Genomic DNA, 19,041 nt, shown 5'->3' with positions numbered 1-19,041 from the left:
ATTTACAGCATTCTCTAGAGGCTACCATATAATAAACAGAAGGAAGACAGCCAATTTCTTCACAACATACAGAGGTATTGTGGTTTAACCCCAGCTGGTAATTAAGTACCACAAAGCTGCTTGCTCACTCCACCCTCACCCAGAGGGATGGGGAGGAGAATCGGAAAGGAATGTAAAACTCGAGGGTTGAGATAAGAACAATTTAATAATTCAAATAAAATAAAAATGAAAGAACAATAATAACAAGGACAACAATTACAGTTGTAATGAAAAGGGGAAGGGAAAGAATAAAATCCAGAGGGCAAGAAAGAAAGGAACATGTGGTGCACGATGCAACTGCTCACCACCTGCTGACTGATGTTCAGTCAGACCCCGAGCAACGATATGCCCGTCCCAGCCAACCCCCCAGGTATAATGTATACCAGGCATGATGTCCCATGGTATGGAATATCCCTTTGGGCAGTTTGGGTCAGCTGACCTGGCTGTGTCCCCTCCAGCCTTTTTGCTGGTAAGGCCTGAGGAACTGAAAAGTCTCTCATCAAAGCCAAAACACAGCACCGCACTAGCTCCTAAGAAGATAATTAAGTCCATCCCAGCTGCAACCAGAACATATGGCTACTTCAAGTCATGTGAAACAAATGATTTCCATCGTTTTCATCACAAAAGTGGTGAACATTATTCTTCCTATCTTTTAAAAAAAATAAGAACAAAACCATCAAGATAGTGTTTCATCAAATGATTTCTCTAATATGTTTTAGGTAAAAAGTGATCTATGACTGAGTATCAGCAATGATGTACCACTGAACATAGTCTATAATAGCATTACAAACTTGTTTTGAATGAGACACTCTGGAAAATACAGTAAGACTCAGTCTGACAGTCTCTACTACCTTCTAATAGATCTTTTCTTCAGTTGGAAAGACACAGAATCTGGCTGTGTACCAATGAACTCCACATAAATATCCCCATTCACTCACACTACCTGTAGAAAAATCACTTGCCAATACTATAGCAAATAAAACAAACATCTTTTCCGTTGGCCTTTGTCCAACACTTCTTTTTGCAATTCAGTGCTCCCCTCTTTTTTTTTTTTTATTTCAATATTAATTTTGTGTTATAGCATGGTATAGGAGTGTGCTCAGGATACTGAACCACTGACATTATTCTTTTAATTATACAGTATTTTAATAATCAAAAGGTCTATCCATGGCACATTTTATCAAGTTTAAATGGCAGTACAGTTTCTAGGCAAAAGACAATTGTTAGCTCTATTTCTTCAAGCATCTCACCTTTCAATCTCTATTACTTCTATCTCCTCCAGTCTAGGTGGTTTGACAAAGAGGAAGAGTCAAAAAACAGTTCACATGCTACTTAACAGACTAGCCTAACAGCAGAAAACCTTAAGAATCACAAGCTCATTTCAGGAACTTTGAAGGATTAAACAATTTATTGGATAACTCCCAAAACTAGGGAGAAAAACCACTAGATCGCTGCTTTGCAAGCAGTGAAGGACCATAGAATCCACATTTGGATCTTGCTGCAGAAGCACGTACAATAATTTATAGCAAAGCAAGCTTAACACTTTCACCCTCTCCCTATCAGCTTCCAGAGTTATTCTGAAGTCTGTCTTAATTAACACTGAAATATAATTACCAAATCTCAGTGAGTTAGCAGCTCACTCCAAGAAGGTGACACACAATATTGCTGAGACTGTGATGAAACATCCAGCTAACCTGTTTATCCCAGGTTTCACCACACCGTATCTGTTACCTTCTCAAGTATCCAAGTTTCAAGCAGTCAGCAACTCATGAACAGTTTCCTTTTCAACCCAGTTCTGCAGTCAAAACCTCTGCACATATCACAAACTGAACAGAAGGCCAACATGTATGATTTTTTTTCTGCTCCAGAATTTTAGGGGAGACAGATTGCATAACATAATATAAAATATACTTTAACTCATTACAGACTTACTTATTAGGGAATATTTTACCTCAAAGTAAGTTTCTGAGAATGCCAAAAAGCAAAGCTGTACATAATCTTTCTTTACTGAACAGGTATCAGATCCTCATGCCTTCGGTTACTCAAAGAAAGTCTTCCAGAAATAACCTCATTTTTTTTCATGAAACAAACAGCTTTACATTATCGTACTATGATGTCTTTCACTTATGGCACTTTTCTATGACTTAACCCAAACAATTTTAAATGACAGTTCTACTTTAGGTGTGAAGGAAGACTACAAGCATCTTTCCTCCTTAACCAAGGTAAAGCTTATTTATTTTAGTGAAGTGATAAAGAACCAGTTGTACTCCACACCTTTCTCTACTTAATAATGGCACAACTATGTAAAAAAATTCCAACTAGATACCTGAAATAGTCACATCCCCTCCATCCAGTCAGCACTTACTTCAGTTTTGGGTTTTGCTGGGACATTTATTTATTTCCAGAAGCAACTGCTATAGGTTCCTCAATGTTAGTTTCATAGATAGGAAGTACTCACATAATAGATACTTTGGGAACAAATATGAACAGTTCCCAACACACCCCAGTGAAACAGACTGGAAACATGGGTAGGCACCTTCAGGTTCAGGCTAGATCACCTATACTTATATCACCATAATATAGGTGCCTGTGCTCCCTCTAGAATCCAAACAGATCTATCAGATCTGCCTAGCACAGTCAAAAGGAGCCTTGATAGCTGTTCAACGGATCCTGTGTAGGAAACTACTTAAGGCAGTGAGCTGAACAGTTCCCCATGTCCACTAACCTAAATTCACATGCCTGAACCTGGAATTTAATGGCATTCCTTGACTGTGAAAAACAGATTCCAGAGAATCTGGGAGAAAAAAAACAGATTTCAAAAACTTTCAGTTTGAAAACATATCTGCCTAAAACAATTCACCTACCAAAGAAATAGAACCAAGAAAACAGAACTACAGATAACTACTTCACTGGTCTTTCTACTGGATGATAGTCATGCCATATTTAATTTGTCAGAAATAATGCTTAGCATACAAGAACTATACTCTTTTGATTTAATCAAATACACTGAAAATTATTATCTGAATACAATATACTCTTTATAAGCTATGCAAAGATAATTCTAAGGGTTTTTTCCTACTCCTATAAAAACAACAAAAATACTGCCTTCTCTGTCTTCAGGACCCTGTATTTAGACACAGCCTATTGATCTCCAATTAAGTCTTCGATAAGAATTCAAACAACAAAACAGGAAATTTCAGTCAAATATCAGACACGCTTCTAGTTTCCCTAAAACAACTCTGTGTAACAAACATGTAAAAATAGTACCAGAGAACAATTTGGTCAAACAATTCCCAAAACAAAATGAGTGTAGTTGAAAGAAAGAGTTAAATGTAACATTTGGCCAATATGTAAATTAAAAATTACTCCAGTGTATCCTTGGTGGATTTGATTACTTGTTTGTTGAGCTATTTACCTTTCCAACTCCTTAATTGCTTAAAGTCAAATGATCAAGTCAATGCTAACACAACTAAAACACTGATAGCTGATCATCAGCTGACCATCATAAAACACAGCCAAACTTTAAATCCTTAAATAGACAAAAAACCAGAATTTTTACCACCTTATTTTCTGATGCTACTTCTACAACTTACACAAGTACAGCAAATCTGGTTTAGATCTTTATCCCACAGTGTCTGCATTAGAATACAAAGCATAACTTCCAACCTATAACCTTGGAATTTAGAGTCTAAGCAGTGTAAGTACTGAAGAGTTTCTAAAACCTCCCTACATAGTCTTTGTTATGATGTGGGCAAGTCCTAAAGCTGTGCAACTCTTATCTGAAGACAGATTTCACTCAAAACTGTTAACTAATGTTAGTAGACTAGAATCTGGTTTTAAATCAAAATATGCCAGCAATTTTTATTTAACAGTTAGTATCAAGTACCAACTTATAGCAATTAGTTAAACAACATTTTCCTGAATACATTTGACAAACATTTGCCTTCTATAGAAACATCTTTTTTTTCCCTTGCCCTCTCGAAACAGAGGAGAGATCATTATTTTTCTTCTAGAATCAGCTGCTCTTTTGGTCTTCCAACTCTGGTGTAAAAGGTGTTCCTTTACACCAAAATCTTAAGTGATACCTACTGAGAAATAAAATCCTCATCTTCGCTGCGCAAGTAAAGCTATAGTTGTTCCCCCATTATTCTTCTGTATTCTTACAGGTATCAAATTCAGTAATTTCCCTTTTCCATTCCTATGTATAAAACATTACAGCATTATTTTCTTTTATCTAAGTACACACAAATAAAAACTTATTTTAATATAAATATTGCTTATATCACCTTTTTCCGCAAAACCATGGTTTATGAAAGATCCAGGACTCACCTGGAGTTCTAGAAAGAAGGAACTTTCTTGGCTTAAATACTCACACTTTCATAAAATCCCCGTATCTACGCCACTTAAAAATGCAACTGCAGTGGACGACAACAAATTACACCTGTTTCCAAAGAAATAAACAGGGAACTGTTCATTCCCAACCTGTAGAAAAGTCAGTAATTTGCTTGGTATCTTCTAGTAGGCATAACATGATCCCGCCTGCACTTCTCTATTTTCAGTCCAAATATACCAGTAATTTATGTGAGAAGCTAGTTAAGCACAAACTTAGCCAAGCTAGATACCAAAATACAAGATTTTCCTGAAAAGTGTAGCACACATTAGTTTGCCATGGTTCTTCTGATTTTAGTCTGAGACTAGAAGTTTCTCTTAGTTTCAGAGATCCTTCTGTTACACTGTAGTTAAATGAAAACCCAACCAAGTGAAATGCAGAAGAGACCCTGTCTTGGTAAGAGGACAAGAACGAAGAGGAAAAAACTTCTGTAGAAGTTAGCAGCACAAACAAATCCAAGCATATCTGGAAACCGTCAGGCTCTTGATTTTAATTTTAATTACTTTTTAGGATTAAGTTGGCAGTTCTGAGTGGCACTGATTTGATACAATGAAGATAACTAGCAGCAAGACACCCTTCCGGATAAGTTTGCCCCTGAACACTGTAGTCCTGATTTTTTTCACCCATCACATCAAAACCAATTAAGTGCTAAAAATCTTTGCATACACCAAATGACTTCATATGTATCTTTCAACTTTTAAATTTTCATCCTTCAAATAGCAGAGATACAACTTCCACAGCACTGACTGTACCTCTGTCTATAGTCTGTTCTGTTCTATGATCTGTGTATCATCATTTTAAAAATTTTCATCTAGTTTCAAAAATTTACATTGAAAAGTATGCAGTAGCAATAGGCACTGTAGAAAAGCTTGTCCTATACGATACCAGAATTTACTAAAATTATGTCAACCATGGAGATAACAGTAAAGACTACATTCTCCAAACAGAAGTGTATTGAAAATTTCATGTTAGAACAACTAGGAAAGAGACTCTTAGAAAGAATAATTTTAGTCCAAAGGAATATCCACTGCTGGCTGAAAAACTGCATCATGTTTAGCATTTTTCCAACTAAAATCGCCTCTTCTTACCTAGCCAAGAATGGATCTGAATAGCCAGAGTTTTCTTGCTTGTAGCAAAGACAGCAGTGTCTGAATAGACTGATGTTTATCTCTACGCATTTTAGTAACATGCTTTAGTCTTAACATTTATTTTTACTATACCTTACTGACAAGCTTGGAACGAAGAATTGCATTTGAAACAATAGCAGTACTAATGTTACACAATTTTGCCAAAACTGTGTAGAAGTGCGAAAGTTAAAACACTAAACTTTTAGCTGAAGACTGAAGTGGGAAACAAGCCTTTGTGGTAAATACCAATGTATGCATGCAATTTGGAAATGTATGTAAAACAACCAGCATTTGTGTGATATTTTAAAATTACTTCTGGTGACATCATAAACCATAAGTTGAAAAAACCCTGACATACCTGCATTCAGAGTACACAAAAATAAAGTTATTATCTTTGATTTCTCAAGAAATTTAGTGCATTCTACACCAACTTCAAGCATTTTGACATCAACTGTCTTCAGAAGGGAAGCTTCATACATATTAAACATCATCAAGTGATCATTCACATGTGACAAAATAGCACATTCAGGAGAAAAATGTGGAGCAAGTTATTGGGAAGTTACAGGAAAATCTATATAAAAACAATTAGATAATCTATCAGAAATTCAATATAGATAACTTAACCAAAACCAAATAAATACTAAATTTTACCTTTTCTGGATTGTAATATAAAGATTTCAAAGTGGTAAACAAGGGTGGGCAGCCTTTACTGAAGTTAACCCTCAGGAACTTATCCATTAGTTCTCTAAATTTTTCACCTAGAAACAAAAGTGTATTTGGTTATATGTCAGTGATTGCAAGTGTTATATAAATAAAAGCACTGATTGCTGTGCAACTCTGGATAATAGAGTAACTGAGAAACTGCAACTGAAAACCCTTAGGTTTTCATCTTTCCTGTTATTTAAGAGTAAGGTACAAATATGCTCTGGATAAAAAAAGATCAGAGTAAAATGCTTAAATTGCTGGTGTTTAGAAGACTGCTGACGAAGACATGGTAACAGTCCTCAAACCTGTAAAATCTATTAAAAAGGGAAAGTATTAAATGCTGACTACAGAAGATGTAGCAAGGGCTATTTAAACAAACATCGGAAAAAATTATAATGGTTAGCATAACTAAGCACTGGAATGGATTACCTTGGAGATCTTGTAAAAGCTCCATCATTGGAAGTTTTTATGATTTAAGTTAGACAAATGTGTGTTAGGAATAGTGCAGATAAAAATTATCCTGCTTTGAGGAAGAAGAATGGATGAAATGAACCCTCTAACTCTCTTCTAGTCCTACTTTTTATGAGTAGGACATGACCTCTGATGATAATATGATTGTTTCTGGAATCAGAAACAGAATAGAAGACTGGGTTTCAGAAGGATAAGCACCATACAGAATCACCTTTATCAAAATACACTGGCAGAAAGCTAAAAATCTTATTTTGTTTTCAAGTAAAAAATTACAGTACTCGCAGCTTATGCCACCTTTCTGAGAAATGCTGTTTCCAAAAAAAAAAAAGTTTGTTTCAATTTTGTGCTTGGTTTTGACTTTTTTTTTTAATTGGTTTTGTTTGCTTCACATAGGGGTGAAGTTGCTACTTCACTGCCTACTCTGCTGTGGATTTTCTAAGTCTTTAAGCAAGTAGTACACTTCATATAACACTAACAGACACATAAAACTACTGAAATAACCTTCGACTGATTAAGAACACACTACAAATTTGATTAACAGATTTGTTTATAGAAATTCAGAAAATGAAGATACTACTGCTTTGTATGTAACATTCTTATGTAGTTCCACAGTTCTTAACTGTTATCGGCACCGTTACTAATAAAAGTAACTCATATTCTTGCCTTGCTGTACTAAAACAAACGGCTGTATACAGAAACTCTTACTACCTGTGGCTGGGGATCCATAACTGGCCTATAAGCCCATGCTTTATTACACTTGGATTAATTAAAACTTGTTTTCTCAAGAAATACAAGAAACCCCTCTATGACAAAAAAATCCATCTCAGTTTCTCAATTTCTTCTGTTGAATTATTCTAATTTATATTCTTGATGGAAGAACTGTAATTCGGAATTAATGAAAGCAAGAGGTGTGTTTCCAATTACGTACATATTTATTTATATAAAGCAGAATAACTTTAAAACAAAGTCTGAAAGATGCAAAACACACAGCTAGACACCCACCTATGACATGAAGCCAAGCTCAAAATTTAGTCTGAGGCACAGGAAAGACCTGTCCACAGCATCAGTGAATCCACAGCAGCATAAACAAATCTAAAAATGAATGGCCAGACTCCAACGCTCCACCCTCAATCAGTCTGAAAATTAACTGTAACAGCTTTCCTCCATAAAGGTGGTTTCCAGCTGGATCAGGGAACTCATTTGTATCAAATACAAGGTTATTAAGAGACAATGCATGGCAAGGTCTGGGAAGGACTACTCTTTCAATACAAGCCTGCACTTTAGAGTATTTTAAGCCAATTCTGAATCAACGAGAGTCGGTTGCAAGCAACTGGGCACACTGGAACAGCAACCTCATTTAATGAAAAATTCTATGCTCTTGAAGTTTACAAATACAATTCTGCAAACAAGTTTGTTTCTACACCTTCACATTCTTACTATTACGTTTTGCCAACAGAAATTACCTGCTGTACTTATAAACACCAGAAAGCACTTAGTAAACAGGTTCATTTTTAGAGGATCAAAACCAGTCTTATACATCTATGACTGATAGAAGCTTAACAGACTAACAGAAACACAACTTTTAATTTAGTAAAATTCTTATTTGTTATGAAATGTTGCAGAAAGATATTTTTCTTGACTGATCTAATCATTAATTTTGCTTTCATTTAGACTACTGCTATAGCAGGAACAACTAATCCTTATTACCAAGCATATTTCTATTTCAACAAATATTAGCTGTGAAACTACACTGTCAGGTATGATAAGGTAACCTAGTGCAAAACACACAGTGAAATAAAGTCAATGGCAAGACACACTATTATTAAAGATATGGAAAAGCGTTCTGCAAGTTATTTCCTGGTTTACTATGTATTAGCACAACAATTTTATTACAGCAGAAAAACAACTGCTTGTCACCTAGCTTTTCAAATATAGCTGAACTGCCTTAAAATTTGCCCTTGTATCTTCAAAAAGACTGAAATATCTGGGATTAAGTAAAGCACAAGTGCTAACTTCAGGACTAAATCTCTTACAAAGCAATTAACATCTTGTAATTTTACATAGGAAAGGTGTATGCACATTCAGACTCCTGAGCAAGAACAGAGAAGCAGACTAGCTATGCACTGTAGCATTTAAAGGTACAACAAATGCAGTTCTCAGTAAATGAACTAAACTAAAGAGTAACCTCATGAAACTAAAAGCATGAACAGTTAATGCTGGGAATTTGCAGCTGAACTTAAGAATTTCATAACACTAAGATATCTAACCTATGTACTTCATATTTCTTTCCAAAAGTTTTCTACTGGAGTTACAGCAGTTTGACAGCTACATACCAAGCGGTAAATCCCATAAAAATATCCATTTCATTTAGCCTCCCTCCTTCTATTTTTGAAGATCATAGCTCTCTGTTTTAAAAAGTGTATACATATTCCCTCCAGAACTCAGGATATTTGTGCACTGTATTTCAAAACAACTTCTGAAAGGACAGTTACTGAAAGAACTTAGCTATAAAATTAAAAATAAAATAATTTGTGCAACATAACACTGCAGACCTTCTTTTTGTTCCTATTCTTATTACCAGCACACAAAGTTAGTTTATGCTGTAGATTTAAGTTCTAATAGTTCTGCAACAAAGTGGTGTACACCCAGTAAGGTATTCAGATTCATAAAAATAGATTTGGTGTTTTCTGTACAGTACAGAAAGTGTTAGGAAATTCATCAGTCCTATGCTATTGTGATTGTTATAGACATCCTTTACACCCAGTCTCAGGGTCTATAAATTATGTTACCTTACATATATGTGTATTACAGATACAGAAGCAGCCTTTTACCTTTTGTTCAACAAAACACCCTCTACCTTTTAATTTACAGTTCTTAACTTGCATGATGCAGAAAAATTATGTACAAGAATTCCTGCAACCTATATACATTCTGTACTATAGTTTCATCAATACAAACATCCCTTAGTTTGTATCACCATATAAAAGCACATGAACTTACTCTGTCAACTCTTAAAACATAAATAATTTTGTGTATTCCAAGAGAAATGTGAACATCTGGTTTGTGTACACGTACAAATAGGTATTAAATGCACATTCAACAGCCTGATAAAAAAACTTAAGAAAAAACCCAAAATAAAAAAACTATTACAGAACAGATATGCAACTTGTTACCTGAAACAAAGTTTAAAGGTAATCTTCTAGGTGAAACTGCTCTGGGATGTCTTTTACTAACTTCTTCATAAATCTGAAGCCTCTCTTCTAAAGTGCCTATTATCAGTAAATATAATAAATATAAGTAAAAGAGATCAAAATCTATTCTTCTAAGTGTTTTTAAATGTTGAGAATTAATTTAGCTAGGCTTCTTATACAGTTTGGATTTGGAACAATTTCAACACTTCAAGCCATTTTTTCCAGTTAACCATAGACATTACTGTGTAAAATTGTGTACTGAAAATGCACTGTATGTACAATACGCAACTACCAGAATTAATCACTGTAAGGATAAACTGCAAACAGGACAATTACCTTGCACATTCAACCATACAGTGCTACAGTTTGGTTCCTTTCAGTTACACGCTGGGCAGACCCATTCACACAATAATTTGACATTCATAGCTTCAATTAACTGGGTTTTTTTACAACGCATCCATTACTGACATACTTAAAGCATTCAAAGAAATATATTGCATTTCTAAATCATAGGTATACAAATAACATACTAAACAAGCATGCCTTAATAGGTCCTCTGGTGGCAGCAAAACCAGGACACAATACTGCCAGTGTAAGTACTGAGCACCAGAATGCTTTACAGCTTAGGGTTTAACAAAAATAAAGCTACTTTAAAGATTTTCTTCCCACTCCTCCCCTTTCCCCCATAATATGCTTTGGAGCTCCAATGTGGTTAGAACTGAAATAAAACTAATCTGTTGCTTTGAAAGATGATTTTCACATATTTAGGATCAATTTTGCTTAAATATTATTAAATTCATCAAGCAATTTAAATAAAACTGAATGTACAGATCAAGACTATGACAACATATATTCAATAAATACATTTGTTTTCCTTTCATAAGAAAAGCAATTTATCTTGTCACTGAGCTCAGATGTTGGGGAAGGGGGGGGAAATATGTTACCCAGTGGCTCCAAGAGATGTAGAGTTCTAAAAGTTATACTAAAATAATGTTTGGATTGGAACTAAAGCATATAAAAGCCCTAATTGAAGTCACAAGTTGGAGCTCCAGAACTTACCATGGGGGAGGAAATAGTCCTAAGACCACCTAAAAAATAAAGTAGCATTATTAGTTTTATAAATTAGTACAGTTTTAACCTATACAGGATTTTAATATGTCAAACTGCTGGGTTGGTTCTTTATTAAGAACTATACATTTTCATTAACATATTTATTATATCAAACAGAATAATCAAGTTCTTGGGTACTTTATTTTGAGAGACAATAATCATGTTGTTCAGCTCTATGGATACACTAGGAAAACCATTCAAAGAGCAACATAGCAACAGGCCATATTCCCAGATCTTACAAAGCCCAACTGTAAAAACTTTCTAGAAGAAAGCTGGTTGAGAAATATAATGCAGCTAGAATAGCTACAAATAACAAATACCCTTGTGGGCTTATGATTTATGATGTCATCAGAATAACTCCAATAAAACTTCCACTAATTAGTGAACAGCGAAATACAAGGTAAACATTCCTGTGTAAAGGTAAACACTTGGGACACTTGCCCCTGCAAACCCCTTATTATGGTATAAATTGTTGCAATATTGTAGTTTAAACAAAAAACAACCCCCCCAAACAATTAGCTATTTTCCTGGCAAGACAGAACAGTAACACTGTGAACTAGCACTGGAATAACAAAGATCTTGTATTTATCACCCTTTCCTCCAAAGAACAGTCAGATTAAAAAAAAAAAAAAAAATCTTTTTTTCAGATGGCCTATCTTTAAAAGGCCATCTGAAACAGGTATTTGAGTATTTCTCCACATGCCCACACAGAGTTACCACCTAAACAAGTTTCACAATGACAATTTTATGTTGTGGTGTATGATAGTAGTCTGATAATCAACTACTAGACAGGAACAAATTGCAATTTGGTTTCCAAGTTCATGTGTGGCAAGGAAATGTTCTTTGTTTAAGCAAATGCTACCTTTAGCTTCAAGAGAAAGACTTGCTGTTGGTATTTTCATGCATACAAGTTTTTCAGTGAACATTTTTAAACTAGATAAAGACAACTGTATCACATTCAAGATTAGAAGGTACATAATTTTCTGCCAAGTAAAGCTTTTAAATCTAAAACAGAACACATAAAACAGGAGTTTTCAGTATATCCTATATTGTATGTTATTTTCAATGTATTTGTGTATCTTAACTTACTAGGTTGTAGGGCTTTTTCCAAGCCTTCATAATAATACCAGTTTTCTGCATTGCGCTCAATTAACTCTTTGTATACTTCACCAGCTTCTTTCAGTCTTCCCAACTTCAGTAACATCTCTCCTAAACACAATGCAATAAAGAACTGTGAATTACATAAGAAAACATTGATGGCTTGGGAGTAAAGGTTACAAAACCAGATACATAAAAATTGGCTTAATTGTATGCAGATACTTAAAAAGCGGCTTTGTTTTTCCAAATGTATTTACTGCGTATTACAAGTGCTACTTGAAGCTACCACACATAGTAACAGTTTGGAGCATTCAGCACCTGTGAAAACAATGACTATTTGTATGTCTCTATCCAAGTATTTAAAATAGCTATTGGGATTATCAAAGAAACAAGCAACTCCTCCTTCCAGGACTCCAACACATGAGTATGTTGCTTCTTACCAAGCTGTTTTCTTAACTACACCTACATTTTTCACAGCAACTAACCAGTTTTTAAACAGTTAAATCACACTGGTTTGCTACAAAGTAAATTGTTCTACCAGGTCTGGTTTGCATTGAATGAATTGTCTTCACAGCAGCCCATACAGTGCTGCGTTTTGGGATTTGCGACTAAACACTGACAACACACCAATATTTTCACTACTGCTAAGCATTACTTGTAAAGCATCAAGGCCTTCTCTTTTTACCCCTACTCTGCCACCAGCAAGAAGGTCAGGGTGGACAATAAGTTGAGAGCAGACACAACCTGGACAGCTGACCCAAACTGGCCAATGGGCTACCTCATGTCATTTGTGTCACGCTTAGTAATAAATTTGAGAGGAAGCGTGCTTGGGCAGGGGGCCATTGCTTGGAGACTAACTGAGCACCATTCTGCTTGTGGGAAGTGGCAAGTGATTGCCTTTGCATCACTGGGGGATCTGGAGTGTTAACTCAGTAGTAGTACTTTATATCTACAAAACTACTATGAGTTATTTTGAATCAAAATAGTTAACTTCAGTATTCACTGAAGTACAGCAATACATTAATGCTTTCTTAAGCATTAGAAAGCTTAGGAAGGGAACAAGCATTTGATACTTCAGAAAAAAAAAGAAAAAAGAAAAAACTAGTATTCTTCAGGAGATTGAACCTGGGTTATACTAGCTCCGGTTTATGGAAAGCTACCCTAGTATGCACCAGTATAATAATCTCTGAGATCTCCTCTGTTCCTGTGTCAACCCAGGTTAAACTACCTGCATCCACTATCCACTTTGGTAAGGCAAGTTACTTGAGCACAAAATTGTAAATCTTGTATTGTCAGTTTCTCTATAGTAATTTCTTTCATATCAGTTAAAGATTTCATGTTTTTTCTTTTACTGCTTTATTAAATCTGAAACCAAGTAGCAAAAATTTAGAACAAAATTGGCTGAGGGAAGATGAATGACTTACCTTTGATTTCTTCTACTATTAATTTATCACATATTTGCTTTTCATATGTCTCTATATGTTCTAAAGACTCCTGAAATAGATCTGCCTCTCTCATCACTTGATTTTGATATAAAATCAGTTCACTATATTCATAATCTATTTTATTAGGAGGAATCTGAGGGGGGAAAAAAGCAATAGGTTAGTTAACATTAACCTGTACCTCAACTATATGCAATATTACAGCATACAAGATTCAGGCTACAGAATATATCAGGTCTACTTATATACCCATCCAAACATTCAAAATATAAAATTCCCATTATTTACAATCAAAATAGATTAATTCAGGATATCCTTTGTTAGAGAATAGTTTAAAGGAACTCCTGTATTTCTCTTTTCTCTATCACTGTGGCGAGCTAATTAAAAACAGAATCCTTGCCTTCTCTCATACAATTCAATAAAATTTGCAAAGATCTTTGTAATCTTTTCCTTCTGAAGGACTCATCTACTCCACAACAATTCTGACTTCAGTTCCATAGCAGATTGCTGGGATATCAAAATACTAATTTTCAGCAGACTAAAAATTCTGGATCAAACTATTTCCAAGAGCAATGAACAACTCAAATATTGGCCATAGCTTGACAACTAGAATTTTTCAGACAGGAAACTTACACTATTTCTCTCTAACAAAGTATTCTCTGTATTACAATCCCCTAGAAAGTACAGTGCACAAGCATGCCAAGAGTGTTTTCAAGCAGCATATTTTGAAGTCTGCTGCCTGTTGCACACTTAGGACTCTGTCTACATGCCATAGTAAAACTAGCAGATTATCCACCTTCCAGTGATATCAGTCACTGAAACAGAATGACATTCAAAAGTATTCCTTACTAGGGATAATTCCCTAAAGCGTATTTAGGCAATGAAAAGTCTTGCCAGAGTTATTATTTCAGACTAAATGGTCTTCACTAAAATACACAGAAGCTACTTCAATTACAAATAAATTACAAGAATTTCAGAGACCAAATGCAGAAGTCTGCAGACAGTGCCCTGCAGATATATACAACAGTTTTACTATGTGAAATATACTGCCTCAACAGAAATTGTAGGAGACAATTATAGTCCAACATGATTTTTTTAAAATAATAAAAATAGATAAATAGCAGCTGACCTTAATAAACATTAATGATTTTCTTTCCCATGACACTACACACTTTGTTTCTCCCTGAACAAGCAACACTTTGAAGTCACATTGGGCACCAAACAGCTTACTATTACTTTTCTGCTCCCTGAGTAAAGCTTTTCCTCTTTCTTTAAAGAACCAAGTAATTTCATAAACAGCAAAAATAAACCCAAAAAGCTAACCCCCAAAAGATTAAACTGGTTGAAATTAACATTCACATTAAAGGAATCTTGTCCTAAACTACTACTTCCAGCCCTTCCCTAAGCTCGGATCAGTTTTATAAGAGTTAACATTTGTTTACATGCTCTTTGAATTTTTTAGAGGCAGCTTTTATAATACTGTGCATTTTTTCAAGGAAGATTTCCCTTTTTAAAAAACATCCAGAAAGACAGCATAACTAAATAAAATACTGTAAAGAAGTTTATATCTGAGAATTAACACCAGTTTGGGGGCTGAAAATAACAGTATTCAATTATTTTTTAGTAACTGCTAACATATTGTAGCAAATTATGGCTAATGGAACAAGACTAGACCTTGCACACACTAGAGTCAGCAGGCAGCATGAACTCCTGTCCATTTCTTTAAGTGTATTTCCTCTAGTTACAGCTCCATTTCTGTTTCCACCTTTGTTCAAATGTTATCCATATTAAACATTGGAAGTCATTAATAAAAACATTATCTGAAAAGTTTCTTAGCTGCTTTGCAGAATCAACACATGCAACAGGGGTTAAGTGTTTAAGCATGTCTTCCTGCTTACCCTTACTACAGAAGTGAAACTGCAGAGCACCAATTTAGTCCTTTCTCCTTCACCTCCCCCCTAAAAAATATCCTCCCCTCCAATACAATACACATCTAAATTCCACAAGCAGCACAGCTTTTTGGCACATCATGAATTTGTTTTAGGCCTTCAAAAGATGGATTACCCCCAAACCCCATAAGAAAGTATATATAAAAGGCAAGAAATAGATACCAATTAACCTTCTTGTAGCTCTTCTGACTTGGCAGGACTAACATAAATTATGAGATGTCAAAAAAAAATCAAACTAACTCCCTCTTATACATAGGGAAAATCCACCTGAAAGTTACAGCGCTTACTGTCACTCCATTTAAAAAGCCATTTTTAAAAGTAGTTTTAAGAAACTTCAAAATCTCAAATTGAACTTATCAGGTTCATGATTTAATGTGCAATTCATCAGAAGGCAAGCAGTTTATAACCCCAGTACTTCATCTGAATAATCAGATTGTCTTATAAAGCATAAAATACTCTATAAATACTTTTTTCCATGCCATTGTTATTGCTGCATAATACATCTTTATTCCTCCCTCCCCCCAGAAGAGTTATGGTTCTCGCTCATGAGACGTCCAGCTTTCTCTTGAACTCAATTCTGCTGTTTCAGAATAAATTTCTTCCTCTCCTGGACCAAAAAGAGTCAACTTTACAATCGTAGATGCCCTAACATAACTGTCACTGAAAGAATGTGACAAGATGCAGCCAAAACATACCTAAGAGCAGACCCCCAAAACTCCAGAGGTTTTCTGTCCATATCTGTAATTGTGGGCCTGATGCAGAAATTAGGAATAAAATAAAAATTAAGAATAAAAATTTTGTTCTGGAAAAGAAGAAAGGAAAAATGGGACATACAACAGTAAAGCAAATTGCATTGTTGTTTTACACCTTGGTTCCCAAAATTTAAAATTCTGAAGTGTCTCTTAAATCATTTGATTTAACTTGGACAGCACAGGCTGTTATATTTCCTGCAGCTATGTCTGCATTCAACCTCATAACCTGTTTTTGACTGAAATATTGTGCATCTGGCTAGTTTACAGCTTTCAGATGACAGGCAATGTTGATCTGGATACACTAAGAGACAGCAAATTCACCATTTCCAATGATAACTTAGCCATTCAAATAAAACTGTCACTGATAAAAAGTGATTTATCATTTGAATGTTGTTACTCAGCTTCCTGCCACTACTTGTTCCTTTATTTTTCCCCACTAGGGATTCTTCCTAGCTATCATTCTTCCCCAAACCAGCATCTAAACTGTACTAGAATCACCTAGGGGTTTTACAGTAAACAAAGAAAATTTCTGACCTTCACTGGACAGCATTTTCTCTAGTCCTCTTACATTTCTGTATTCTTTTAATTTTCTAACTTTTTATAAACAGGGTCATCAGTAAGTCTTGATCTCTCAGTAATCAGTGCTCTACAGAGAAAATCCCTGCTTCTCAGAAATAAGGGTATTTTTTTGTTTTTTACCCGCAAGTTTGCCCTGAAGGACAATTTTACAGTAGAGCTAAGCCAACCTAACTGCAGCCTAGATCAACAAAGGCAGTTCACTTCCCTCTATTATTCCCCTTCCTTTTTCCCCTCTCACCTCACAGTTGTTCAGTTCAGCCAATCAATCCTTCAAAAGAGTGATTATTTTTCTGTCACTTTGGCTTCCTGAACCAGCCCTCCACGAGTCAACCAGTGCTGCACAAGGAAGCAGTGGGAGCACACAGGAAAAAGTCAGACTGCTGGTTTTGGCAACAGCTTGTAGCTAATTAGCTCCATTATTTTGTAATATTGCGTCTTCAGATACTCACCTACAAACACTAAAATCACAGTTCCTTGATCTTTTTCTTAGTTTTACTACTTGGTTTTGGCTGTGTTAATTCACATCTGAATGGACAGAGCTGCCTGAGTAATTCAAGTAAATGAATATGATCACCCTACACCACCATTATTTACCAACTATTATGACAGCAGCATTTTACATAACATGTTACATTTACTTCCTTATTCATTAACAATAATGGTAAACCATATCAGGCCTAATACAGATTGCCATAAAACTCATTGAAAACATCAGTTCGTTGAAGATTCCCATTCACTAGTGATTTGGAAACCCTTCAGTCTTTTAACACTCCTTTTAAACCTTGACAAGTATCAGTCACATGCAATATTCTATCAAGTCAGTCACAAAATCTCATCTATTGAGTTGGAGTGCATACAAAGTACAGGGCAAAGGGGAGATTTGGAAAGTGAAGTAAGCAAGAAATGCACCTCCTGGAAGATCAGTGGAATACCCTGAACTCAACTATTTGAAGTGCAGGACTCAAATATCCAGAGATCACACAAACAGTAAATTGGAGGACTACCATGGAAGAGTCAATTTGTGGCAAAATTGAGCTAAGAGTTAGCTTGGGCTCTCCTGACTGTTCTGGACCCAACGCATTGACTCTCTCTTCCAGTGGCTGGGGCTCTGCATGGGCCTGCCCTCCTCAGCAAGCTAGCACAGCAAAGCCAACTCCCTATTTGCAAGAAAAATTAAACTAACATGATCATCCTTATTTTCAGTGTTTTGGGGGAGAGCACACAATATGCCACTTAACTGCCTCTACCGATCTCAAAAAAGAGGAAAGGCTTGACAATTAGTTTTCTGTAAACTCATGTTGTCCAATATTTGTAGCATATTTCTGTCCGCTTTTCCACTATTTCCCTGTGACTGCTATTAAAGGATATTTCCCAAGTATTTCCAATTTTACCAAAAAATGGCATCAGAGCTTGAGATCTTCTCAGGATTTCTTTGGTTTTGGGCAAGGTTTACATTGTGGTACCTTGCACAGCAGACTCAACTGATTTAATGTGTTCATCTACAGCAAATGGTATTTGAATCCGGCTTGGCTGCTAGACTGACAGGATTATCAGCATGACTGCCCTCAAGCAAGCATATTTACACACAACCTTTCAGAAAAGACAACATTAACAGCATCCCTCTCATTCTCTCCAAGGGGCCAATACCACTGTTAAGCCTATAGTCCCTAAAAGAATCTCAACTTTTTACACTTCATTTACAGTTTGTCCATGTATTATATACTCCAATTTGACTAGTCATTTTGACACTGAATTCAGTCAGATTGGGCTCTGCTGACTCAGTCAAGAACCATGACTTTCTAGCTGTCAAACACTCATAAAAGATGACCCAATTTTCATTGAAACTATTGTTATCAGTTTTTATTCAACACTGAAGTTACAATCTTTTGAAATATCAAGCTATATATACCCAGTTTGCAAAATCCTTTTTTTGACCACGATACATGATCAAGACGCAAACACTGGTCCCTCCTAGCGATTATTAATTTCTTTTCTTATAGTGCCATTCTGGTTGTGTAAGATCTCAAATGCAGTTATTTCAAAAAGGATGAAAGATTTTGGTTTTTAAAAACAAAACCAAAAAAAATCACTATCTATAGGTCAGATAATATCTTACTATTTGCACATGGCACTGCCAACACACCACCCAAGCTGAATGCATTTATAAACATGTTTTTTCCTTCCAAGT

The 19,041-nt window shown here is 35.4% G+C and overlaps 1 protein-coding gene across 7 annotated transcripts in view; it reads right to left on the bottom strand.

The window, feature by feature from the left end:
- Positions 1-19,041, bottom strand: part of NAA16 (N-alpha-acetyltransferase 16, NatA auxiliary subunit) — a 78,830-nt gene that overhangs the window by 31,190 nt on the left and 28,599 nt on the right. For 5 of the 7 annotated variants that reach the window (XR_003551654.2, XR_008747085.1, XM_013305384.3 and 2 more), the window contains 4 exons: positions 13,556-13,709; positions 12,123-12,242; positions 9,906-10,001; positions 6,208-6,314 (listed from right to left, as the gene is read on the bottom strand). The exons of 1 other annotated variant lie outside the window; for it this stretch is intronic. Coding sequence is in view for 4 of the 6 variants with exons in the window: in XM_013305384.3 (XP_013160838.1) it covers positions 6,208-6,314; positions 9,906-10,001; positions 12,123-12,242; positions 13,556-13,709 (477 nt within the window). In the remaining 2 variants the exon portion in view is untranslated. The remainder of the gene's footprint in view (positions 1-6,207; positions 6,315-9,905; positions 10,002-12,122; positions 12,243-13,555; positions 13,710-19,041) is intronic. One more of the 7 variants, XM_027777228.2, reaches the window with a different exon arrangement.

The sequence above is a fragment of the Falco peregrinus genome, chromosome 4, assembly GCF_023634155.1.
Source record: "Falco peregrinus isolate bFalPer1 chromosome 4, bFalPer1.pri, whole genome shotgun sequence".
NCBI classification, from domain to species: domain Eukaryota; kingdom Metazoa; phylum Chordata; class Aves; order Falconiformes; family Falconidae; genus Falco; species Falco peregrinus.
This window is presented reverse-complemented; position numbering and strand designations above follow the sequence as displayed.